This window comes from Phascolarctos cinereus, unplaced genomic scaffold, assembly GCF_003287225.1.
Source record: "Phascolarctos cinereus isolate Bilbo 61053 unplaced genomic scaffold, phaCin_HiC Scaffold_4;HRSCAF=312, whole genome shotgun sequence".
Classification (NCBI taxonomy): Eukaryota; Metazoa; Chordata; class Mammalia; order Diprotodontia; family Phascolarctidae; genus Phascolarctos; species Phascolarctos cinereus.
This window is the reverse complement of record NW_027555847.1, coordinates 624,623,208-624,649,760: the sequence shown is the minus strand read 5'-3', so window position 1 is coordinate 624,649,760 and position 26,553 is coordinate 624,623,208. Positions and strand designations below refer to the sequence as shown.

General features: G+C 40.5%; 1 protein-coding gene across 2 annotated transcripts in view; it reads left to right on the top strand.

Annotated features, from left to right (window-relative positions):
- WASHC5 (WASH complex subunit 5) overlaps positions 1-26,553 on the top strand; it is a 69,276-nt gene that overhangs the window by 41,340 nt on the left and 1,383 nt on the right. Inside the window, exons 17-29 of one of the 2 annotated variants that reach the window (XM_020964973.2) lie at positions 650-730; positions 3,110-3,211; positions 3,920-4,099; positions 6,648-6,772; positions 11,428-11,590; positions 12,288-12,390; positions 12,477-12,556; positions 13,965-14,068; positions 15,641-15,770; positions 16,458-16,554; positions 20,850-20,995; positions 21,299-21,306; positions 26,166-26,253. In XM_020964973.2, coding sequence (XP_020820632.1) covers positions 650-730; positions 3,110-3,211; positions 3,920-4,099; positions 6,648-6,772; positions 11,428-11,590; positions 12,288-12,390; positions 12,477-12,556; positions 13,965-14,068; positions 15,641-15,770; positions 16,458-16,554; positions 20,850-20,995; positions 21,299-21,306; positions 26,166-26,253 — 1,407 coding nt within the window. Of the gene's footprint in view, positions 1-649; positions 731-3,109; positions 3,212-3,919; positions 4,100-6,647; positions 6,773-11,427; positions 11,591-12,287; positions 12,391-12,476; positions 12,557-13,964; positions 14,069-15,640; positions 15,771-16,457; positions 16,555-20,849; positions 26,254-26,553 lie in introns of those variants that run through there. The other variant, XM_078153728.1, reaches the window with a different exon arrangement.

Below are 26,553 nucleotides of genomic sequence, written 5' to 3'. Positions count from 1 at the left end.
AGGAAACTGATTCTTGTTAAGTATTTAGATCAGTTCAGTGAGAACTCAACCATGCACCCCTAAATCCAAGAACTTGGCCTTCCTTCCTACTTTCAGCTGTCAGCTTTTAGGACAGGGTCCTCACATCTGCTTCCTTTTTTTCCAGAGTGGCTTTTGTTGATGTTCTGAGAGGCAGTTGGGAGACCAAGAAGAAATAAGCATTTTCAGACTCTTAAAATATAATTAGATGGGGCAGCTAGGTGGTGTAGTGGATAGAGCACCAGCCCTGGAATCAGGAGGACCTGAGTTTAAATCTGGCCTCAGACACTTATTAGCTGTGTGACCCTGGGCAAGTCACTTAACCCCTTCACCTAGCCCCCCCTCCAAAAAAAAAAGTACCTTGGAGATCATCCAGTCCAGTTCTCTTATTTCACAAAGGAGTAACCCAAGGCCCAGAGAAGTTAAGTGGCTTAACCACAGTCAGACAGTGGGTGGTAGGACCAGTGCTGGCATCCATTCTAGCATCATTACTGTTAGTTCAGCCAGAGGTTGAAGAGACAGGCACCCACCTCCCCATTCCCTTCAGCCATTCAGCCGATCATTGGTGTTTCTTTTGCTTTCCTTAAAAATGGCTTCTCTCGTTTATCTTAATTATTTCTTTCCATTAAAGGTCGCCAAGCTTACCCACGCTATTTCCATTTTTACTGAAGGCATCTTAATGATGAAAACTACTTTGGTTGGTATTATCAAGGTAATAACCCCTTGAGGGCCCTTTCTTACCCTCAGAGTCAGAAAGCAGATTATTCCAGTGCTTGCATCTACTTGCCCACAAATAGAAAACTGTCACAACTTGCAGATTGTGGCCCATTCCATTCTCTGGTCAACAACTCACTTTTTTGTTTTGACACTTCTGTGTGCATGCTGGATTGGGAATTGGGAGCTGAAAGTTCTGTCTCCATTGCTTCACTGTGGGATCTTGTTCATCATTTTCTTTGAATATTGACAATGGAAAGGGAGAGTAAGGCCTTGTTTTATAGCATGCTTAAAGTTGGTCTTAGAGCTACTTGGTTTTACATCTGTACAGAAAATAGCATGTATTGCTTCAGAAGCTATCTGGATATTACAGCAACTCTTTTTAATGTGCCCTGAAAAAAAAAGAGAGAGAAAATATCTCCAGTGCCTTACATTGAAGAATAATAATGACTGATGCTGTATAGATCTTTTTACTTTCCAAAGCATACAGTTTATACTGATTCGTTCATTTGGTAACCATTCATTGAATGCCTACTTTGTGCAAAGTATGGTGGTAAGCACTGAGATAGATACAGAGGTAATCATAGTCCCTGCCCCCATGAGGAGAGGAGAAGGGAGGGCAGGGGAGGGGAGGAGAGGAGAGGAGAAGCTTAAAGTCTAGTGCAGAGTCAGGAGAGAGGGAGATGAAGCATGGAGACAGTAGAGACACAAATGTGGAGTAATCAAAATGCAAAATAGTATATGATGAGAATGAAAAATTTTAACAGAAAGACCAAAAGATAACTTCTGACTAGGAGGTTCATGAAAGTTTCATGGAAGAGGTGGCATTTTAGCCACCATGGAAGAAGGGAAGACTGTAAGAAGAGGATGTAGAGAAGGGGATTTTAGGCATGGAGAATGGCATGGAATATGGTGTACTTGTCTAGCCAATTCCTTTTTTGAGAAATGTAGCTGTTGCTGACTCAAAACTACACATGGTATAACAATCCAAAGTTATGTGAACAGGCTAGAGCAGTCAGAAAGGATGAAATGCCAGCAAGAGATTAATGCCAAGACCTGCATTCAGATTCAGAAGGCCAATTTCACAGTCAATCAGTAAACATTCGTTAAGTGCCTCTTATAAGCCAGGCACTGTGATGGCACTAAGGGGAACATACACAAGGAATGAAGCAGTTAGGTATGGAATGAGGGAGGTACGGCTAAACAACAGGACTGGAAAAGTGTATCCAGAACAGAGATGATCCCCCTGAACTCTGTCCTGGGGAGATCACATTAGGGATATTTGCTCAGTTCCATCTGCCACATTTTAGGAAAGACACTGACCAAGGAGAGAGTATCCAAAGGAAGACAACTGGGATGGTGGGGACTGGAAAACGGTCATTGAAGGAACTGGGGGCATTTGGTCTGGAGAAGAGAAGGTTTAGGAACATAACAGCTGAGTTCAGTTATTTAAAGAGTGATTAGCCTTATTTTGTTCAGCCCCAGAGGTTCAAACTGAGAACAGTGGAGTAGAATTGCAGAGAGGCAGACTGAGGCTTGATGTGAGGGGAAAAAACTGCCCTAACAATTAGAGCTGTCCAAAAATGGAATGGACTACCTTAGAGAGAACAGGCTTTTTCGAGGAGATGAGAGGTTTTCAAGCAAAGGTGCATGATCAGTTGTTGGGGTTGTTATCAAAGGAATTCTTGGTCACATAATGGTTGAAATAGCCTCCAAGATCCCTTCAGCCCCTGGGAATCTGTACAGATGGAAGACTTTTCTTCTATTGTCTCCCTAAGCACAGCGGTGAGTTACGTAGCACAGAACAGAAAGACAAGGCAGTGATTCTCTCAGGAAAGAACATTGCTGAGTCTTCAAAGCAGCACAGCACATACACACGTGCGCGTGCGCACACACATACACACACACACACACCCCTCCCTCCCTGATAGTCCACACACAGGCTTAACTTTCTCCTAAAGTACATTGACGGGAAAGCTGCTCATCTAGGTTCAGTTCCATTTCTCTTGTTTCATCCATTGCCACGATTAGATACTTCTTCATTTCTCTTGAAGTAATTATTCATCTTATTAATCATTAAAATTAATAGTTTATAACTACAAATTATTAAATGTAAAAATTTCAGAACAAATTGAAATCTCGTTAAGGGCAAGCACCTTCACAGTATCAGCTGGTAAAACTATCAGTGTCCCTGTATTCCCCCCAAACAAAATAAATCCCAAATTAGTAGTTGGTTAAGGAAAAGCTTAGAGTCTTCAACTATGAGTTTGAGAATTACCTTACTGTCCTTTAGAGGCCACCCTCTATTAGAGTTCTTAAAAAGTTTGTCTTCATTTTCCTAATTGGTTTGTCATTTTTTTTTTTGGTTCTGACTTAGGTGGACCCAAAGCAGTTATTAGAAGATGGGATAAGGAAGGAACTGGTTAAGCGTGTTGCTCTCGCTCTTCATAGGGGACTCATCTTTAACCCTCGAGCCAAGGTACTCCCAGAGCAGTCTGAAACAGCCCCTTTTCTGTATGTGCCACCTAAAACAGGACAGAATATGATTTTTATATCACGTGTGGAACCAAAGTTATCCATTCATGTTTTAATGCCTAGCTTTTAAAAAATGAACAAAGAATTATTTCCTCCCCTCATCTGTTAGTTAGTCCACCCATATTCAGCTTTTGAACTTACACTTAAGATTCAAAAAAATCACCCACATTTAAAGGCATCCCAAACTCCTAAGGGACCTTGCTTTGCCTTAGCTGTTAGAGAATGTGATTCATTATCTCTGGAGAAGGGGCCCAAAATTAACAAGTGAAAAGTATTTCAAATATATTAAGTGTTAAATGTTTAAAACCACATATGTAATTAGCAAGTGATTTTTCTATGCTAAATTAGCCTTAAAAACAAGTTATAGAAACTGCCAGCCTTTGCTAAGTTTTTTTAAGACATCTTTTCCACTGCGATTGCAGTGCTAAAGAGGAATAAAACCAGCATTCTTTTCTTCTCACCTGACAACTGTTGCTGCCTAAGATGAATTAGAAAATAGCTTTTTTCCAAAGTTTGTTTTAAGCTTTGGCTTTGAATGCATGTTGAGGAATCATTTAATGTTACCTCTTAATTTCCTTCTAGGTTAATATAAGTTGGAGTAAAACACACAACCTATCCCATTTAATGCACTTAATCTTTCTCTTTTGCACAGCCGAGTGAACTGATGCCGAAGTTGAAAGACATGGGAGCTACCATGGATGGATTCCATCGTTCTTTTGAATACATCCAGGACTATGTCAATATTTATGGTCTCAAGATTTGGCAGGAAGAAGTGTCTCGGATTATCAATTATAATGTGGAACAAGAGTGCAATAACTTCTTAAGAACAAAGGTATTTAATTTATAGATTGATGATTTATTTGAATGGATTTGAGGTGTATCAGAACCTTAATGATGCAGAAACTCAAAAAACTCAGAAATACCAAAAATGTATTCAAAAAATAACTCCTTAAAGCATTTGATAGAAATATGAATTGGTCATTTAGCAAATATTTAATACTCACTCTGTTCTAGATAGTGGTACCTCAAGGAGATTAAAAAGAAATAAAATATGGCCTTTGCCGTTAAGAGCTTACATTACTAATAGATAAGAAATGAAGATAAATGACTACAATACAAAATAACTTGTGATAAGTGTTGTATTATATTTTGGTACAATTCAAAGGCTATAGGAATCCAGAGGAGAAAGATCATCCGTAGTCAGGATAATCAGAGGCTTCATATATGGGTGGCATTCATACCAGGCTTTGAAGGATAGGTATGATTTCAGTCTGTGAAGATGAGTGGAAGAGGGCATTTCAGCCAGAGAAAAAAGCCTGAACAGACTTACAGAGGTAGGGGTATGGCAGGGAAAACCAGGTAAATTGGGGCCAGACCATGGGAGGTGCTACTGAGTAGAGTTTTAATTTAATGGGCAGTAAGGAGCCATGATTCCAACAAAGTAAATTAGAAAGTGGGGATGCAAGAGGAAGAGAAATTAGCCTAGTAGATTATTGCAGTAGTCTAAGCAAGATGAATGAATCAATTGAAAAAGAAAAGACCTTATGTGCAGAGTACTGGGGATGCAAAGAGAAAAATAAAGTCATCCCTGCTCTTGAGGACTTCACGTTCTAATTGAGAGAGAAAATAAATACAAGAAGGTCAGTTTCAGAGCAAATGGAGGGAGTGGGACATAAGTGGAGCCAGGACTCTGGATTCCTTCCCAGAGGAATTGAAATGAAGGGTCAGCATCCAGCCAGGAAGGGGAAAGAGGAAGGTAGCACTGGTGGGAAAGTTGGGAGGGAAGTAGCTGCATCTTCATGGCCCACAGGATGGTATCCAGGCCAGGCAGGCTGAGACAGAGCAACAGCCCCCTCCACCTCTGCCCATTGCTAGAACTCTAGGACTGGATTAGAGTGGTTTGATGTATGACCCCAGGCAAAATCACTTAAACTCCCAGAGACCTACTTTCTCCACCTGCAGAATAAGGGGTTGTCTAGCTGACCTTTGGGTCCTTTGCTGCCTTAGATGTATGATTTTATGATCATCTGAACTCGGTTGGTGGAGCTGGAAATAGAAAAAAAGGACAGAAATACACTGTGAAAGCATGGGAGGGGCAGAACGTGTGTGGCAAGAGCTTTGGGCTTGGAATGAGAAGATGAGTAAACATTGAGGAATCTTGATGAGTAAACATTTATTAAGAGCCTACCTTCAGCAAATCACTTAAACGTCTCTAAATTTGTTTTCTCACTTGTAAATGGAGCTAATAACATATGAAGAACCTACCTCTCGAGGTTATAGCAAGAATTACATGAGATAATGTATTTAAAATACTGTGAAAACCTTAAAATTTTATAAAAATGTCAACTATTATTATTAAGGAACAGTCAGCAGGATTCCACAACGCATTGAATATGGGAGTATATACAGATTACTCTGAGGTATCTAATCAGTTGGATTCAGAGAACGATGATGCCATTAATAGAAATAGAGAAGTAAGGAGGAAGATTATGTATTGGGTGGTAATGGGAAGGGAGAAGATAATGATTTCATTTTTAGAAAGACCGAGTTTGGGTTATAGGACTTCACAGTATAAATGTCGAGCCAGTACTTCTTTGTTTTGTTTTGGTTTTGTGAGGCAGTTGGGGTTAAGTGACTTGCCCAGAGTCACACAGCTAGGAAGTACTATGTATCTGAGTCAGGTCTTCCTGACTCCAGAACCAGCGCTCTATCCACTACGCCACCTAGCTGCCTCTGAGCCAGTACTTTTAAAGGTCCAGTTAGAGCCAGGAAAGAGGGCAAGGCCCGAGATGCTTGTTTGGGAATCAACATGTAGAAATGAGAGAAGCCAAGGGAGAAGATGAGCCTCCCTTAGAGCTGTTTATAAAAAACATCAGTGAAGCAGATCACACAGATTCCTCCAGTAACCTATTTTATAATTTGACAATTGTATAGTCACTGCCCTTGAGTTGTTTAGTTTATGGAGTTACACGTATCCCATACACTTTCTCACTTTCATATTTTAGGATAGAAGTTTATCATGAGTAATGGTTGTAAACATACACTTAAACTACTCCCACAGGACAAGTAATAATAATATAACACACTGAGAAAGATCATATTCATCGCGCAAAAACTACACTTCTCTGGCCATATCATTAACCCTTCCCCAATCTTGTAGGAGACTGCAAGGCCACTTAAATTTGGTCATTTTTTTCTCATCTGTACAGAAAGTGTAATGTATGTTGCTTGCAGACTGTTATACTGATTTTGACTTTGGAAATGGCTTGGAATATAAGGAGCATTTATTTTTGTCATTCTTCGTGCTATGTTATGATTGTAGCAAGAAATGATTTTTTAAAAAATCTAATCTAAAATATGCATATGGCTTTCATTTTTAGATTCAAGATTGGCAAAGCATGTATCAGTCTACTCATATTCCTATACCAAAATTCACTCCTGTTGATGAATCTGTAACTTTTATTGGTCGACTTTGCAGAGAAATACTACGGATTACAGACCCCAAGTAAGTATATTTGAGCTGTGCTAAATCTTGGGCACCCTGGATAGTTTAAATCCCTTTGCATAGTGAGGGAAAAGCCGTCGATTTGGATATCTAAGCTCAAATATTAGCCCTGCCTACACTAAGTGACCAGAAGCAAGTCACTTAATTTTTCTTTTCTTTTTTTTTCTTTTGGCATCTGGGGTTAAGTGACTTGCCCAGGGTCACACAGCTAGTAAGTGTCAGGTATTTAGTCCGAATCCAGATTTGAACTCAGGTCCTCCTGACTTTCAGGGCCAGTGCTCTATCTCCTGCACCACCTAGGTGCCCCACACTTAATTTTTCTAATCGTCAGTTTACTTTCTGTAAACTGGATATAATGCTGTTAGTACTTCTGCCTCACAATATTATTGTGATAGAAACCTTTTATGCCTTAAAGCACCATATAAACGTATAAATTTATAAGATATAAAAATGATAAATGTACGTCTGTATAAAGGAAGGTATAGCTGTCATTTTTTTAATATAGTTAAGCACTTATTTTATGTATCCAGATTACGTGGTTTCCCAAGTTCCTTAAAAATCACACTCACTGGCAGAAAAGAAATCTCTATGGTTGTTCAAAATGCTCTGCAGAATAATCCTTCTTTGTTATTACTCCATTACTAAAGTATTCATAGAAATACTTGAGAAATTCACCATTGACCTTGCCAGAGTGATGGATGGCTTCTGTTCAGCCCCTTCAGTCTCTTCAGACATCTCTCCTTTTCTTCCTTCTCAGAATGAGTGATGACTGGGTCACTAGGATTTTGCCCTGAAGAGCCCTCAGTGCCTTGTTGAGTGAAGTTCCCATCATTTCAATTTTGTCAACCAGTTCTTTCTTTGTCAAAATTTAATACAGAATAATAAAACCTCTCTTTACTCCCTCCACTTTTCTCAAAGGTAAAACTGTAATCAAAAAAAGATTTTTTGTCTATTCTCACTAATAATTCTCATTTCTGTATATCTCTATAATAATATATAACAACTGGGATTTATATAGAGACTGTAATCTGCAGTGGAATAGGCAGTCCATTGAGCTGGTCCATCAATACATATATCTTGGATGGACACTATTATTGAACAGTGAACTGGGCCCAGGATTGAATAGGAGTAAGAGAGTAAACTAGATTTTATTTGAGAAGCTGGGCTAGGCTTTCAGTAATCTCAAGCTACTGTAGGTAACACAATAGATAGAGCACTAAACCTAGAGTCAAGAAGACCTGAGTTCAAAATCAGCCTCAGAGACTTACTAGCTATGTGATGACCCTGGAAAAGTCATTTAACCTCTGTTTGCCTTAGTAACCAGAGCTCACATAAGTCTTCCAGTGTCTTTCCACATTCTCCATAGACATTTCCTACTAAGGCACAGTTATATTTCATTACACTCATGCACTTGGATTTCTTTCATTTCTCAAATGATAGTCATCTAGTTTTTTTCTTTGTTCTTTGCTGCTAGGAAAAGTACTGCTAAAAATATTTTGTCATATATGAGATCTTTCAGTCTTTGACCTCCTTTGAGCATGTGCCTGGGGATTTCTGGGTCAAAGATTATGAACATTTTAATCACTTTCTTAGTCTTATTCCAAATTGCTTTCCAGAATGGTGTCATGGTTCTACCAACGGTGTCTTCCACAACTCCTGCAACATTGATTATTCCCATCTTTTGTCCTCATTGACAGTTTGCTAGGTTTAAAGCGAAAATACCCATCTTTTTAACCTCAGTGTTCTCCCAGGAAGGCGAGATGGTTACAAATCATAGAATGCCATAAGCTCCAAAGAATCAGAATTGTCCATTACGCAAAGGGCAATGGTGAACATAAATAGGCTACAGCATTCTTTTTGTGTCCTCATCTCCTAGTGGAGTGCCTTGTACATGGTAGATGATTAACGTTTGCTGAATTAAATTATTGACAAGGTGTCAGTATAAAAAATATGAACCAGGAAACAGACAATTGCAAAAGTTGATGGGCTAGTCATGTCACAAAAGTGAAGGATAATAGACATCATGAGTGTTGCCCTCATATCCCTTAATGTTAAAAAAAAACCTGCAGGAAAACTTATGGTTCCTTTACAAGGATTTATGAGAGGATGTGGACAGAAATTACACAAAATGAGTTTGTGGGATCTGTGCCAATGGAAGAAATAATCACATCTGTGGGATTGTGGATTCTCTGAAGTATTAATGTTTTCTATAAAGGTTTATGGTTTGTAAAAACACTTTCCTTCAAATAGCCCCGGAGATAGGGAGTATACAAGTATTATCATCCTCATTTCACAGATGGAAAAACTGAGGCTCAGAGAGATGAAATAATTTGCCCATCTCACCTGCATTCAATTATCAAACATTCCTTAGGGGCCTGATGCATGCCAGACATTATGCCAGGCACTGGGGCTACAACAACCAGAATGACACAGCTCCTTACCCCCGAGGAGCTATGTCATCAGGAGAGAAAGCACCTACATAAATATATACAAAGGGATCAATCTAGGGACTGACCCATGATGTCATTGATAGAAGAAGGGTCCAGATGAGGAAATGCAGCCCATGTAGGTCAACACCTTGTATGCTAATTATATTAGAGAATTGCCTAGAATACTGAGAGGTTAAGTGACTTGCTGAAAGTCACAGGTAGGATGGGGAAAGGGAACAAATATTTATTAAGCTGCTGTTATGTGCTTTGCACTGTGCTGAGCATTTTACAGATGTTATCTCATGGAGACTCAAACCCAGGTCTTTCTGGTTTGGAAGCTAGCTCTTTACTATGCCACACTTGCTCCTTTAAATACAAAGTACATGCAAAATAAATACAAGCTATGTTTACAATGGGAGGACACTAGTAGCTGGAGACGGGGGAGGGGAGAGAGATCAGGAAAGGCCAGTGATTGGATAGTCCAGGGGAAGAACAGTCAAGGACATTGCCATGGTTGGGAACCCAGAATTCTGGAAGGAAGGTGGTGACAGAAGAAGGGAAGTTCACAAGAAGAGTGGTCTTGTCCTCAGCCGTATTTGAACCCAAGTCTCCTGGCTTGTGGCCCAGTGCCTTTTTGCCATAGCACACTACAGCATCGCTCCCAGAATCTTCATTTGGTCAAGATAGAGAAAAATTGATTGGGCGAGCGTATGATTAGGCAGTTTCTTAAGTGTACAGCACCGTCCTGGATACTGTATCGTGATTTTGATAAAATGCCACAGTAGTTGACCAAACCCAAAGTGTGTAGATAAATAAATTGATATCACCTTTGTAGGGCACTCTAGTGAAGTGCCTTCCAGCTTAGACCTTTACTCTTTCATTTCAGCATTTTTCTTGTGGATTGATCTAGTGGTAATGATGGTACGCTTCAGATAAAATTAGCGTGAATAACTAATATGTTGGATGCCAGAATCTGGATCTGAAAAGACTTTATTAAAGCCTAAAATGGAGGACTAAAGTGAGCAAGTTGAAATTTAGCAAGGTAAATTTAAAGTCCTCCTGTGGAATGCAAGGCTCTGACTTCAGGCTTTAGGCCTCACTGATACACAGTCAGCTTTCCCCTCTCATAACTGATACCTTCAGCCCCAGGGCTCTTTCACCTTGCATTCTACATGAAACTTTCCTGATCCCAGAACCCTGGCTCGAAGTACAGAGACCTAAAAACCCTACTTACTGGACCTTTCTGTCCCAGGAGGTGATTTACCTCTATAGTAGTAGCTGACATTCGTCTGGAATGCTTTAATGTTGGCAAAGTGGCTTAAGTACCTTATCCCTTGGTCAAGGAACATCTAAAAAGGGAAGTGATGATTCATCCCAAAGAGCTTCAGGAACGAGCCACAGACGACTCTGACTTGCTCTTTTGATAGAGTTACTAAACTAGTAGATCAGGGAGGGGTGAAAATATAATTTGCCTAGACTTAAGCAAACATTTGATATGTAAAGTATTTCATATGATTGCTGTGGAGGAGATGGAGAGATGTGGACTAGACAGTAATAGAGTTTGATGTATTCTGAGCTGGTTGAGTGGTCAGAATCAAAGAGTAGTAGTTAGTAGTTCAATGTTAGGTTGGCAGAATTCCCCAGCACAGTGCCTGAGGGATTTTGGGCTTGGTCCTGTGTTGCTGAACTTTTTTTTCCTAGTGATTTGGATAAAGGGATAGTTGGCACACTATCACTTTTTCACTTGCTACAAAGCTTAGAGGAGAAGGATAGATAGTTAATGTAGTGGACAGTAGAGTCAAGATCCAAAAAAGATCCCTCATGGTGCAGTGGAAAGATCATCAGTTCTGGAATCAGAGGGCCTGGCTGCCAGAAAGCTCTATTTTTCTTTCCAGCCTTCTGGCATTTATGTATGGGGCTGTGTGGAAATTTATGGTACATTCTAGGCTACAGATCTTTATTGCAAAAGATTCTGCTGACATGATTCCAAAGCACCAAGTCAGTCACTGTGTTGATCACACCAGTTTTGTGGTATAAGTCAAGTAGAATAAAGAGTCGTGTGACTGATTTTTTTTTTCTGCTTTCAAGTAGTTGTGTTCATATTGGACAGATAAATAAGGTAAGTCAAGGCTTATCACTAAGTCTTGATTCCTAAAACCCCTACAGAATTCAATTCACCTTAAAATGCTTGTGTTCATTTTTGGTTTTGTTTTGTTTGTTTCCTAGAACAACTTCTTATATTGATCAGCTGAACACTTGGTATGACTTGAAGACTCACCAGGAAGTGACCAGCAGCCATCTTTTCTCAGAAATCCAAACCACCTTAGGCACCTTTGGGTTGAATGGATTGGACAGGCTCTTATGTTTTATGATTGTCAAAGAATTACAGGTGAGACTGATTTAGGATCCCACTTGTCCTCCCTCCATGTACATCTTCTTAGCCTCAAGAGAGATGAAAGTCAGTGGTGCTGAATGAGTGACTAGAAATTTTTCTCCTAATTTTTTTTGTATCTGTAAATCCTGCTTCATCGAATTACGAATAAGAACAAATGGATATTTCTGGAACCCATTTAATTACATTTTAGTTCTTATAAACAAAAACTTTTATCTTGTGAGACATATAAATTTTATATGTTAGAAGTCGATGAGCTCCCTAGCCAGGGATCTTCCTAATAGAAACTGTCAGTACCTAGTTTCTTCTGTGTTCCAAACTGTAAATGAAAAGCAGAGTGGTATAGTAGAAAGAGCAGCTAACTGGATTTAGAGCCAAGGAAGCTTGGCTCAAACCCTGGCTCAGCTTCCTACTTTGTGTGGCTTTCATCGGGTCATTTCCCCTCTTTGGGCTTTACTTCCCTCAGCTGTTAAAAAAAAAAAAATGAAGGTTGTACCAGGTGAACTGGAAGGTCCCTTCAAGTGCTCATATTTTAGGTCCAATGATCTGTCATGACAACTACAAGTTTTCTAAGTTTCTTATATACTTTTAGAACACATTTAAAAATTGAAGCATATAGTCTTTTCTTTTAATTTCCATAGTGTTTACGTTTTTGGTTGTTTTCTTTTTTCTATTTTAATTTGCTTTTCTGTAGAATTTCCTCAGTATGTTTCAGAAAATTGTCCTGAGAGACAAAGCTGTTCAGGATACCTTAAAGGCCCTTATGAGTATCATCAGTCCCCTAAAAGGCATTGTAGGTAAGCGCCTTTCATCTGATTTGCCAGCAAGTCTAATGTCATCATCTCTCTGATTTACTAACTAGCTGATTGTCTTAACTTTCCAGCAAATGCAAATAAAACTTATTTTTCTGCCATTGCCAAAACTCAGAAGATTTGGACACCTTATCTTGAGGCTATCATGAAGGTAAGCATGTTTGTAAGTTAAGCATTGTGGCCTTATTTTTTTCCCTTTAACAAACATGGTAGTTTATCCTACACTTGAGGATTCTATATTCTCACAAGTACTTCACTTTCCTATCATTTAAAGTAACTCAGTGTCACCATCCTTTCTGTATTCATTTACTTCTTTCACTCCTCTCTCTTGAGCCGTTCTTATAGTTGGCCCATTCTTGCTTTCTTCAGAATGCTTTTATTCTTGTAAAGAAGAATGTACCCTTGCAGCTGTGATGGCAGAAATGATGGTCCTTTCCTTCCCCAGTAAAATATTCCATTCACCTCTCTTTGTAATGAGGTAAAGTTCATCTGGTGAAGAAACACATTAAAATAATCTGCTTGGTTACAGAACCAAACGTTTGTATATTGGAATGTGATATATGGCCCATCGTGTGTGTAGATGTTAGGATCCTAAGCTATTTGGAACATGAACTGTCTTCTGTCAACACAGCACAGTATTCTTGGGTATGGACTAAGAAAAATAAACGTGATGAGGATTATTTGGTGTTTTTGGACAACATTATTACAACCTCCTTACTTTAGGACTCTGACAATCAAAAAGTGTGGTTCAGGGATTCATCATTCTTCTGAGGGGAACAGCGTGTTGTGATGGAAAGAGCCCAGGATTTGGAGACAGAGTGCCAGGGCTCAAATTCCAGCTCTGCCGATGTGGAACCTTAGGCAGAGTCACTTCATCTCATTGGGCCTGAGTTTCCTCATCTTTAAAATAAGGGGTTGGACTAGATATTATCCATGGCTCCTTTCTAAGTTAAATACTATCTTCTGCATTCTGATCTCTTTTTTTGTGAGAGTCTGCCTCATAAACATACTTTGTTCTTGACATTTAACTAAAATAACTTCAAAAAATGTTATTAACTATCCAGACATCATCTCATTGGAGTTTCATATAAGGCAGCATCCTTTTTTTTCCCATATGTACATATATTAAAAAAGGTACAACAGTGACTTTGGGACATTTTCTTCTTTAGAAATACTTTATAAATGATCTGGAGTGGGAACTAATATGCAATTATTATCCCTACTCTTCAGGTGACAAAACACACAGTTTTTCCAAGGAGGGAGAAACCAAGTCAATAAGTGCAAATTATAGTCTGATTTTTGTAGGGCTGAGCAGTTTGAGTGTATGAGGAAAGATAATCCAAACTGTCCTCCTGGATCTGAGTTACCAATTACATGACCCAGGAAAATGACATGAACGTGTCCTCCAAGTCTACTCCTCCTCCTAGATAGTGGGCCCAGTGCTCTTAGCACCCTGCCGGACCCTGTGACTGTCATGGGTCACGCTGGGATGCCAGACATCCACCTTGGAGTCTAGTCCTGTCTTCACCTGGGCTTTCTCTTTCTCCCTTTGTTGGTAGGTTGGACAGATGCAGATTTTGAGGCAACAGATTGCCAATGAGCTCAATTACTCCTGCAGGTTTGACTCCAAGCACCTGGCAGCAGCTTTGGAAAATCTCAACAAGTAAGAATGAGTATTTGAAACAGCAGTTTGTGCCTCTGGGAAAGTTCTTGGTTTAAACTCACACTTTTGCTCTTTTCTTAACTGCCCTTCAGGGTATTTTATGGCATAAGCTCTCAAAATTTGATGATCGTACTTTCATAGAATGATTGCGTCCGTTACCTAGGCAGCTAGGGGATACAGCAGATAGAGCACTGGGCCTGGAGTCAGAAAGACCTGAATTCAAACCCAGCCTCAGACACTTACTAGCTGTGTGACCTTGGGCAAGTCACTTAACCTTTGTTTGCCCCAGCTTCTTCATTTGTAAAATGGGAGTAATAATAGCTCCTACCTCCCCAGGATTGTTGTAAGGATCAAATGAGATGATAATTGTAAAAGCACCTAGAACACAGTAGGTGCTATATAAATATTAGTTATTATTAATTATTATCATCACTATTGTTGTTATTATTTTGAAGACTTTCTTTTCCTCAGTATTATAACAGATTTCTCTTGTTTTAATGATTCTATTAACATATTCCAAATCAGTGCTTGGTCGCTAAACCAGTGCTTTAGAGAAACTGGTAATGAAATATAGTTTCATCAACCTTTGAAAATATAAGTAGTTCCTCAGATAGTTTCGGGTCATTTTGACTGAGTTTGATTAAAAAAAAAACTTTGTAGAATTATTGTCTTAAGATGATAGGTGAGGACAGCTAAGTGGCACAGTGGATAGAGCTCCAACCTTGGAGTGAATAGAGCCAGCCTTGGACCTGAGTTCAAATTTGGCCTCAGACACTTGACACTTACTAGCTGTGTAACCCTGGGCAAGTCACTTAACCCCACTGCCTAGCCAAAAAAAAAGCAAAAAAAAAAAAAGATGATGGGTGGGAACAGCTAGGTGGCCCAGTGGATAGAGCAGGGACCTGAATTCAAATTCAGCCTCAGACACTTAACTAGCTGTGTGACAGTGGGAAAGTCACTTAACTCCAATTGCCTTTAGAAAAAAAAGATGATGGGTGGTCATGAGAAGAAGTTATAGAAATTGGGTACTGAAAGGGCTGTCATCTAATCAAAGGATTTTTCACCTGGGTTCCATGGACCCCCAAGGGGTATATTTCTGGTGGGGAGAGTACATAAATTGGGGGAGAAAGTTATAGTTTGATAACTAATTCAGCATAATTGTTTTCCTTTGTGATCCTTTGTATTACAGGCATTTAAAAACATTATTCTCAGGGCAGCTAGATGGCACAGTGGACAGATCACCAGCCCTGAAGTCAGGAGTTCCTGAGTCCAAGTCCGGCCTCAGTCCAAACACTTGATACTTACTAGCTGTGTGACCCTGGGCAAGTCACTTAACCCCAATTGCTTAAACAAAAAAAAAACACCACCACCACCACCAAAAAAAAACATTCTTCTCAGAAGATATCCCTGGGTTTCACCAGACTGCCACAGTGGTCTGTGACACAGAAAAGGTTAAGAACCCCACCTGTAGTCTAATCTCCCTCCTTTTGCAGTCACTTGTGTAACTTAAAGCTGTTGTATGAAGCATAAGTTTTTGATCCTATTTTTTATGGTTATTTTATGTTCACTTAGGGCTATCTTAGCTGATATTGAAGCTCATTATCAGGACCCTTCACTTCCTTACCCTAAAGAAGATAATACACTGTTGTATGAAATCACAGCCTATCTGGAAGCAGCAGGAATTCACAATCCATTGAATAAGGTCAGATTCCCATGTTTTTATCAGCTACTGTCAGGACCCTTCTTGCACAAAGAGCATTCTTGATAACCCCAGTGCTCGGCCAACCCAACTCTAGTTTTCTTCTGTGACTTGATAATCAAGATAAATATTCAGAGTCATTATTATTGCAAGAGGAAAGCAATCTTTGGCACTTGAAACATTATTGATTGAACTCTCTCCACTCCCTACCATATATATCTCATCCCTTTGTCCTTTTTGCCTTTTCCCTCCAGTCCCTCTCCTCCCTCCCCCATCTTCCATTCCTCTTTTCTCTCTTCCCCCTCCTATTTATCCTTCACCCCTCCCCACACACATAGACTCTTTTAGGCCTGCCAGGGCACTAATGAGATTCATATTCAATGGGAAAATAGTGGTACATTTCTGGTTCCTGACTGCTGAAGGGAGGAGAGATGAAAATGCTCCGGTCAGAAATGAACCAATCTGTGCATTGAAAGTTACAAGTTTTTGAACATTCTTTCTGAAGTGCAATCATAAATAAGAAGACAGCTTGGCACTTGAAAGCACTGATCAAATATCTGCTGGGTTTCTAAGACAAGGCCTTACCTTCAAGGTGTTTGTGTTCTGTTGAGGGTGTAATTTGTAGAAAGAAAAGTGAAAATATGGTGCGAAGAAAGTTTGATTTTTTTTTCCTTTCCTTTCTTTTCCCAGATATATATAACAACAAAGCGTTTACCCTATTTCCCTGTGGTTAACTTCCTCTTCTTGATTGCTCAGCTGCCAAAACTTCAGTACAACAAAAATTTGGGTACTGTATCCATTTATTCTTCCAAATGGTTAATGTTAGTAATTAGATCAGTAACTGAAGAAACTCGCGTTTGTGAGAGAATCCTGACTGTTGTACATGTAGGACCTAAACATATAAGGTAAATGCCTTTATTCCTCTGAAGTGTGATTTCTCTTCTAAAAATTTGATCTAGGGATTAAATGTAAGTCAGTTCTCAAGGATCCAGAGATTGATTTGTTTCCTCATCATCTCCCCTTTTGGCCATTTTACCCTTTCCAGTACCTCTATCCTAAGATGGGCTAGGTAAATAGCAGGCCATGAAACTCAAGCCAAATGATTGGACTGTGTTAGAGTCTTTGTAGTGAGAAGAGGGACATGAGAAGGGTGAAACAAGCTCCACTGAGAAATGAGGGAGTTGAACAAGATGAGTTATTGTAGCCACATAACTGCACTTGGTTTTGAGTTTACCATGAATGAATTAATGAATTTATGATTTTAACCAGTTGTGGCCTGAAGGCCGCAGGTTCCTCACCCCTGGTTCAAACCATTAGGAAAAGTGAAGAAGCATTAAAGCACATTGCTGCAGATGATTCAGATACCCAGGTGATCTTTGATCTCACTGATGTTGAGATTCCTTCCGGCGATGAAGTTTGCAGCCCATCCATGATTGCCCATCCTTTATAACTCTTACCAACATCCTCCCATAAGCTCAGCACAGAGGACATACCTCACGTACTTCAGACTTTCTCTTTGCTCCAAGAAGATGCTAGTGGAGTAAACAGACTATCCATTGCTTATCCTTCACTCTTGCCATATAAGCAGCTCATATTTTTCACTCATGCAACTTCAGTGACATCGTTTACTCCATGTTTCCTTCATAATTCCTTGTTTGTAAATGTGTTGCAGCCTGCTCGTGCCCAGCATTCACCTCTCTTCTCTCCTTTGAGTGATCTCAGCATTCCAATCTGTACTGCCCTTGAATGATCTTCATTTTAAATGCAGGATTGTGGTACAGAAATAAATTTTATTTTATAATATCCAAATCATTTTTCACTAAACATTTATTGGACACCATAAAACGATCCTATAGGGGGTTAAGAAGTGGATATGAGACCAACAAGGCAAGGTTCCTGTCAACAGAGACCTTATAATCTAATTAAGGAAATAAGAGGTATACATGTAAAACATCTAAATAGCCATGAAAAGCACTATTTGTTATTTTTGTTGTTTTTAATTTAATTATTTATCTGTTTTTGCTTGGTTTCTTTTACATTTTGAGTTCCAAATTTTCTTGCTCCCTCTGACCCCTCCCCCTCCCACTGAGAAGGCAAGCAATATGATATCAGTTATACATGTGAAATTATGTAAAACATATTTCCATTTTAGCCATGTTGCCCCCTCTCCAAGAAAAGGCAAGGAAGAATAAAGAAAACAGAAAAAGTATACTTCAGTTGCGCTCAAAGTTAATCAGTTCTCTCTCTGAAGATAGATATCATTTTCCATCAAATCTTTTAGGATTGTCTTGGATCACTGTATCGATCAGAGTAGTTGAATCCTTCACAGTTGAATATTGTTACAGTATTGCTGTTACTATATACAGTGATCTGGTTCTACTCAACTTTGCTTTCCTCAGTTCATCTAAGTCTTCCCACGTTTTTCTGAAACCATCCTGCTCATCATTTCTTATATTACAATAGTATTCCATTACAATCATATACCACAACTTGTTTAGCCATTCCCCAATTGACGGGCATCCCCTTGATTTCTAATTCTTTGCCACCAGAAGAAAGCTGCTATAAAAATTTTTTGTACATATGAGGCTTTTTCCTTTTTCTTTGATCTCTGAGATACAGACCTAGTAGTGGGTATTGCTGGATCAAATTTTTGCAGTTTTATAACCTGAAAGGCATTAATTTGAAAAAGTATCACAATCTGTCATGTAGATAACCAGTGATCTTGGAATTCAATGCAACTTTGCCGTGTCTGAGAATGTAACCCACTTTTTTTTTCCATTCATTAATCAGTCGGTCTCTACTGATATTTTTTATACTCACCACTCTATTCCCTGACTACTCTCTTTGTCTTTAAGCTCCCCTCCAGTCTTTTACAGACCTGCCAGGTTAACTTACGATTTTGTTACTCTTCTGCTTGAAAACCTTCAGTGGCTTCCCAATGCCTACCCAATGATACAGGTACTCCTTAGCCTGACATGCAAGGCCTCATCAGACCTGGCCCTAACCTACCTTTCTAGCCTTATCACAGAGTTACAGAATCTTAGAGTTGGAGAGACAGTCTAGTTCAGCATACCTATACCTTAAAAATATCTCCTCTATGTAGCATTTCTTAAACTGTGGGTCACAACCTCATATGTTTAAGAAGCTCTGCTGTATAATATACCAGACAAGTGATTATTAAGCCTTTGCTTCAAGACCTCCGGTAAGAAGAGTCACCCACTGCCCCCTAAGAAAGCTCTTTCCACCTTTCAATAGCTTTAAATGTTAGAAGTCTGCCCTTATATCAAGTCTGTATTTGCCTCCCTGTAACTTCAACCCATTGCCCCAAGTTCTGAATTCTGGGGCTAAAGAAAATAAGTCTCATCCCTCTTTTCATGAGACGTACCTTTAAATACTTGAAGACAGCAAGTCTTTTCTTCCCTGGTCTGAATATTCTTATTTTCACCTAATCCTCAGGTGGCATGACTTCATGATCTTTCACTATCCTAGTTGTCCAACTCTCTCTTGACCCACTGAAATCTTACTTATCTTCTAGAGCCCCACTTATGTGCTATTTCATCAAGTCTTCCTTGTGGTCACTCCAGGCAGAAGTAGAAACGGTCACTCTCACCACCTTTTGAAATTCTACAGCACTTTGTTTTTATGCCATTCTCATGGTTCCCACTTAACTGCCCTGTATTATAGTTATTTGTATACATGTCTTTTCTCCTCTACTAGATTATAACCATCTAAAGGGTAGAAACTGTTTTATTCAGATTTGTATGCCTCAGAGCATCTAGCCACATAAGCTCCCAAGAAAAATGTCTTGAATACATGCTATATTAGATTTCATTCTGTTGGTCAAGGTCTATTTGGGAAATGATCTCTGGATTTGTTTATTAACATTTCCTTCACATTGCCACAAGCTTTGGCTGCAGGACTCTCAATGTAGCTACAAATTACTTAAATACGTTGTTCACTTTGTGAGTTATTTTCACTGTGTTAAGTAGTCTTTCCTAGGCCTTGCACCATTCTCATATTTATCCCTTTGGTTTCATGTATCATTTTGATAGCTCTTCTAATGATTTCCCTGACAGGTGTTCTTACAAAAGTGCTTCGAAAGCCTTAAAGTGCTACATGAATGTGAGTTGTTACTGTATATTATGATGAAAAGCGAACCATTCCGTTGAATAATTTCACCTAAATGCCATGATAGGAAAAACTGTGTGACTCTGTTTCACATCAGCCTTAAATTTGACCAGCATCAAAGAAGCACAAAATCTGCAATTCCATGGGACTTCAAATGTCTAGTTCAGCCTGAACAGGCCAAACCCCTATGGAAAGTGGTCTCTTCTTGGGCATGTGAGCCATGTGTCCCCAAGGCTTTGCCACTTATTTGCTGCTTTTGGGGAAGAGACTTTCCTCAAAGCTTTCTCCTGAGATTCTCCTGTGGGCTTTGCTACCTTTCCTCCTATTATGTGACATGGGGCCCTCAGGCCAGGAGAGAGCCCCAATCTAACTGTGCCTTTTTTGAAATATAGTATTAAACTGATTGGGAAAAAAGAAAGAAGAATCAAAAGAACAATCTGCATTGTCCACAGTCGTGAAAATTAAGACCACTCTAACTGACAGTAAAGTTCAGTTTGCATACAGCAGGTAATTTCAGATGATTGAGGTTTAAACACGTTTCATTTTTCTGTCAAAAAATGATAAACTCTAAGAGTGGAACGTTCATATGCCATCAGTCATAATTTCTGTATGATGGCTTTGCTTAACTTTTTTTATAAAAAGGTCCTTGGGAGTATTAGAAAGTCACCACTGCATCAAAACAAAAAGTATCTATAAAAAATACAATGAAAACGGTGACCTCTTTAAAAAAAAAAAGAAGAAATTTATTATCATCAGCACATTCTCTCACAGGATCACAGACCTGGAAAAGACCCTCAGGGTCATCTAGTTGAACCCCATCACTTCACAGTTGAGTAGTCACAAAGAGAAGTGACTCGTCCACACAAGATCATTTCATAAACAGTTGAGTGGAGATGAGACATTTTGAGATTTCCATTGGAAGCACTTAACTCAGGTGTTCTGTTTTGCCTTCAGGAATGGTCTGCCGAAAGCCTACCGACCCAGTTGATTGGCCTCCCTTGGTCCTAGGACTGCTCACTCTGCTGAAGCAGTTTCATTCCCGATACACTGAACAATTTCTGGCTTTGATCGGCCAGTTTATCCGCTCCACAATGGAGCATGTACAAGGTGAGAATGGTGCTCTTTGTGCAAGCTAGCCTCAGTTTATAGAGTACTGATGGAGGGAAAGGTGATCAGTTCTGGAAATATTCTGGGTAAAAAGCTCTAAAAATTTCTTACTATAATAGGGGAAAGGAATAAGCACCTACTGTGTTACATGCACTATACTAAGCACTTTAAATGTTAGATCATTTAATTTTCACAATATCGCTGTGAGGTAGGTATGCTGTTATTATCCCCATTTTACAGGTGAGGAAACTGAAGCAGACCGAGGTTGAGTTGCCCAGTATCACACAGCTAATAAGTGCCTGAGGTTGGATTTGAACTCAGGTCTTCCTATCCTAGACCCAGTGCTCTCTCCACTAAGCCACCGTCTGTTTGCATAGAGCTCTCCGAAAGGAAGCTTGAGGGCTTACTTAATCTGTGTTCTGCTTCTGCCTTCAGGCACCCTTGCCTGACACTACACTGATCCCAGTCCAAACCCATGGAAGAAAGGCCAAAAAGATGGCCTTTCCACATGTTAAGATCAAGGAAGACTATCCTCAGGAGTGTGCATTTCTTCTTTTGTATTTCTGGAGTCCTTCCTTCAACTTGAGCCTACCCCTCCTTATACTGACCATAAACAAGATAAGGAAATGCTGGTCACTGAGGTCTCTAAAGCAGTGTGTACAAAGCCCTCTGCTTCAGGCAAAGTAAGATGGAGCCTTCCTTAGCCACTCTGACTGAGAGGGCTAGAATCAGTTCCCTAGCAATGAGGAGACAATAGAAACCTCTCTTGAAATAGGTATGGCCAAATGGGCTTTGGTAATCATTAAGGGTAAGAATGTACAGTGGCATATCATTGTTGTTTTCTGGGTATAAATTGGATTCCACATTATTAGACAGCTACTCCCAAAGACTAAATGCACAGACTTCTGTGGGGGATTGGAAAAGTTAGGATATCAAGTCCTGGAAGAATTTGAGCTCCTGGTAATATAATGAAGGAGAAATGATAGAGAAATTGCTTCTTGATTTAAAAAAAAAAAACTTCTAATTTGTACCATCCTTTTAGAGCAAAAAATTCTAATTCCTTCTGATTCAGGTTTTTTGCCCTTCCAGTCAATCAGTCATTAAGCATTTATTAAGTGCCTACTGTGTGCCGGCATAGTGCTAAGGGTTAGGAATATGAAGAAAATCAGAAGAAAGTCCCTACCCTTAAGGAGCTCACAATTTAACAAGGAGACAGCAAGCAAAGAAATACATACCAACAAGCTCTACACAGAAAAATTAGGAAGTAAGAAGAGAGAACACTGGAATCAAGAGGATTGGGGAAAGTTTCCTGTAGCAGATGGATTTCAGCTGGAACTTGAAGGAAGCCAGGAAGCAGAGATGAGAGGGAGAATATCCTAGGCAAGGGGGATAGCCAGGAAAAATGTTCTGAACCAAGAAATGCAAAGTCTTTTTCATGGAAGGGCCAGGAGGCCAGTGTCACTGGATTAAAAAATACATGGTAGGGAATAGATGTAAGATGACTGGGGGTAGGGGACACCAAGGTAAGGGCTTTAAACAGGGGGCTTTGTACTTGATCCTGGAGGTGATAGGGAGACACTGGAGTTTAATGAATAAGGGTGACGTGATCAGACTGGCTCTCTAAGAAAATCACTTTAGTGGCTAAATGGGGGATGGATTGGAGTGCAGAGAGAATTGAGGCAGGCCAACTCACCAGCTGCTATTGTAATAGTTCAGACGTGAGGTGATGAGGGTCTGCCCAAGGGTGGTGGCAGTATCCGAGGAGAGAAGGGGGCATATTCAAGAGATGTGGCAAAGGTGAAATCCACAGGCCTTAACGACAGATTGGATGTAGAAGATGAGACATAGAGAGGAGTCAAAGATGACATTCAAGTTGCAAGCCTAGGTGATAGGAAGATGGTGTGGCCCCCAACAATAATAAGGAAATTTAGTTGTTAGTTTAAGATGTCTACTGGACATTGATTTCAAGATGTCAGCCCAGAGGTTAGGGCAAGATAAGTAGATTTGTGGGACAGCTAGGTGGCGCCATGGATAGAGCACTGGCCCTGGATTCAGGAGGACCTGAGTTCAAATGTGGCCTCAGACACGTAACACTTACTAGCTGTGTGACCCTGGGCAAGTCACTTAACCTCATTGCCTAGCCAAAAAAATAAAGTAAAATGTTTAAAAAAAAAAAAGATAAGTAGATTTGAGAATCCTCAGAGATGACAGGCTGATGAGAAGTACAGAAGAGAGCCCAGGGCTTTGCCCTGGGGGACACTCACTATTAGTGCATGTGACCTAGAGGAAGATCCACCAAAAAAGAATGAGAAGGAGTGGTCATATAGATTGGATAGAATCACTAGAGAATGGTGTCCTGAAAACCTGTAGAAAAGAGAGTATCCAAGAGGAAGAGGATGATTAACAGTGTCAAAAGGTAATCACAAAATCTCCATTTCTCTTTACAGCCAGTATAGGTCTAAAACCTAATGGCAATGGGTGTGAACTCTTCTGTCTCACCCATAGAATTATCAAATCTTAGAGTTGGAAAAAATCACCAGTGGCCTCTTCTCCAGCCCATGCTTCATCTGCCTAACATGTGGTTATCTAGACTTGTTGAGAACATTTCTGGTAACTAGGGAAACTCTACCTTGAGGTAGCCCATTAAATTGCTGGAAATTTCTAATCATTAAAAAGCTCTTCCTTATATTTGAGCCTTCCTGTAACTTGGCAATCACTATTTCCCTCTGGAGCCAAACAGAATCTATCTAAGCCCTCTTCCATGTAGTAGCTCTTAAAATATTTGACACCACCAGTCATGACCCTGCTGAGTCTAATCATCACCTGCTTAAATATCTAGTTTCTTGACTACTCATCTTGTCCCACATATTTGCATATTGGGAACATTCTCTTAAAATGTACACCAAATTGGACATAATACTCTAGGTGTATGGTCTGAGCAGGGCAAAGACGATTACGTCCTCATTCTGGATGAACTGTGTCTACTAATACAGTCGTAAGATCTCATCAGTCAATTAATTATCAAGCATTTATTAAGGCTTGCTATGTGCCAGACCCTGTACTAAGGGCTGGGGGCACAAAGAAAAAGCAAAAATAATCCCTTCCCTCAAGGAGCTTGCATTCTAATAAGGGGGACAACTTGTACATAAAGAGGTCTGTACAAGACACAGAGCAGCTGCAAGATAACCTGAAGGGAGAAGGCACTAACAGATGACAGCCCAGGAAAGACCTGCTACACAAGGAAGTGTGTGAGCTGCATCCTAAAGAGGCAGAGATGAAGTGGGAGGCCTTTCCTGGCCTGGCAATGGCCAATTCGAAGACATAGAGATGGGGGATTGAGCCTCATGTGTGAAGAACAAATAGGCAGAATATCTTCTTGACCATAAAAGGTAAGAAGGTAAGGAAACTAAAGCTAGGAAGGGGTCAGGTTGTAAAGAGCTTCACATGCCAGACGGAGGAGTTCAGATTTGAATCTAAAGGTGATAGGGAGCCCCTGGAGGTTATTGAGTAGGAAGGTGACATGTTCAGGCCTGTGCTGTCAGAAAATCACATTGGTGTCTGTGAAGGATGAATGAGAGTGGGGAGAGACTTAAGCCAGGAATACCAAGTAGGAGGCTTCTGTAATAGTCCAGGCAAGAGGTGAGAAGGATCTAAACTAAAATGGTGGCTAGAGGGTGTCAGGAAAAAGCATTGTGCTAAGCACTGGGGATACAAAGAAAGGCAAAAAGCTCCTGCCCTTTGAGGAGCTTACAGTCTAAGGGGAGACAACAGTACCGTGTACAAACAAGCTATGCACAAGATAAAGAGGAAATAGCCAAAAAGGGAAGGTGCTGGAGTTAAAAAAGGCTTCCTTTAGAAGACAGGAATTTAGTTGGGCCTTGACAGAAACAAGGAGGCAGAGGTGAGGAAGGAGCACATTCTGTATGTGAGAAGCAGCCGGTGAACGTGCGCAGCAGAGTGGGGAGATACGTCAAGGAGGCCAGAGTCACTGGATCACAGAGGATGTGGTGGGGGACAGTGGGAGGTACAGTGTAAGAAATCTGGAAGGGCAAGAGTGGGGCTAAGTTACAGAGGACTTTGAATAAATAAAGATAAAAGGATTAGTAACTGATTGGTCCCGTGGAGAATGAGAAGTCAAGGGCACCACCGGGGTTACATCCCAGCCTCAGGGATGAGAAACAGGGTGGTTAAATTGGAGTTGCCTAGCCCAAAGGAGAGCCAGGTCAGATGTTCCACAGGCAGTGATTCAGGAGTGGAGCACAAAGATGAGCACTTCTTCAGCTTCTTCAAGAATCTGGCATGGGAACACAGATAACCCTCCCTTTGTCACTTGGTAGTCAGTGGTGGAGAGTTGCTGTAGCTTGTCACCCCATGGCCACCTGGGCGATGAACTAAGGTGGTCCTCAGACAAAGAATAAAGTTTCTCATCAGGCCCATACTCAAAACATTTCTAGATTGGTAGGACCTACCACAGTTTATACTCCACCAGCTGAGCCTTCAGGAACCTGGGATCACCTCCACAGCACCCTGAGGCATTAGAGGGAAATTTGACGGGGAGTTCTCTGACATCTTAGAGGCAGCTAGATAGTACAGTGGCTAGGGTGCCAGTCCTAGAGTCAGGAAGACTCATCTTTGTGAGTTCAAATCTGACCTCGGGCACTTACTAGCCATGTGACCCTGGGCTAGTCATTTAACCCTGTTTGCCTCAGTTTCCTCATCTCCAAAAAGAGCTGGAGAAGGAAATGGCAAACCACTCTGGTATCTTTGCCAAGAAAACCTCAGATGGGGCCACGATGAGTCAAATGTGACAACTCGGCAACAAGAACGACATAGATCTAAAGCTGGAGTATACAGACCATTGAATCCAGCCCCTTCATTATACAGCTGAGGAAAGTGAGAATAAGAGGTTAACTGATTGCCCAGGGTTGCATAGCTAATAAGCATGTGAGGTGGGATTTGAGCCCAGATCATGACTCCACATCCAGTTCTCTTTGATCCACTATGCCATCATGCTGATCTCATAAGAAAAATTAACGAGTACAATTGCAGTGTGTTCATTTGTTTCAGAAATATGATGTTTGATAAGAGAATATCTTCCTTCAGGTGCTTACTAATATTTAAGAGTGGCATTTGTTGAAGTACTGACCAATCTCTCCGTTACAGCCAGAAGATTCCAGAAATGCCTGCCGATGTAGTGGGTGCCCTTCTGTTTCTGGAGGATTATGTTCGTTACACAAAGCTACCAAGGAGGGTAAGAGAATGTGAGGAATAACCCTAGACAGACTGGGTAGCAAAGAGGACGCGGGGCCTCAGCTCAGAGAACAGAGCCCAGCATGAGAACAAAGTAGGGGAGAGGATGCCAGCCTTCCATGGGAGGTGGAGAGCTGCTCTGTCCTCTAGAGCCACTAGATTGCCCTCCAGCCACTTCAAGGGAGCCCCATTTTCTTCTAGCTACCCCTGCCTTCTCCATGCAGAGGGCTATTGCCAGGCACTGGGGAGAGGCATGCAGTCCCATCACTACCCTGGGCCTTCTCCCCTTATTCTCCCAACA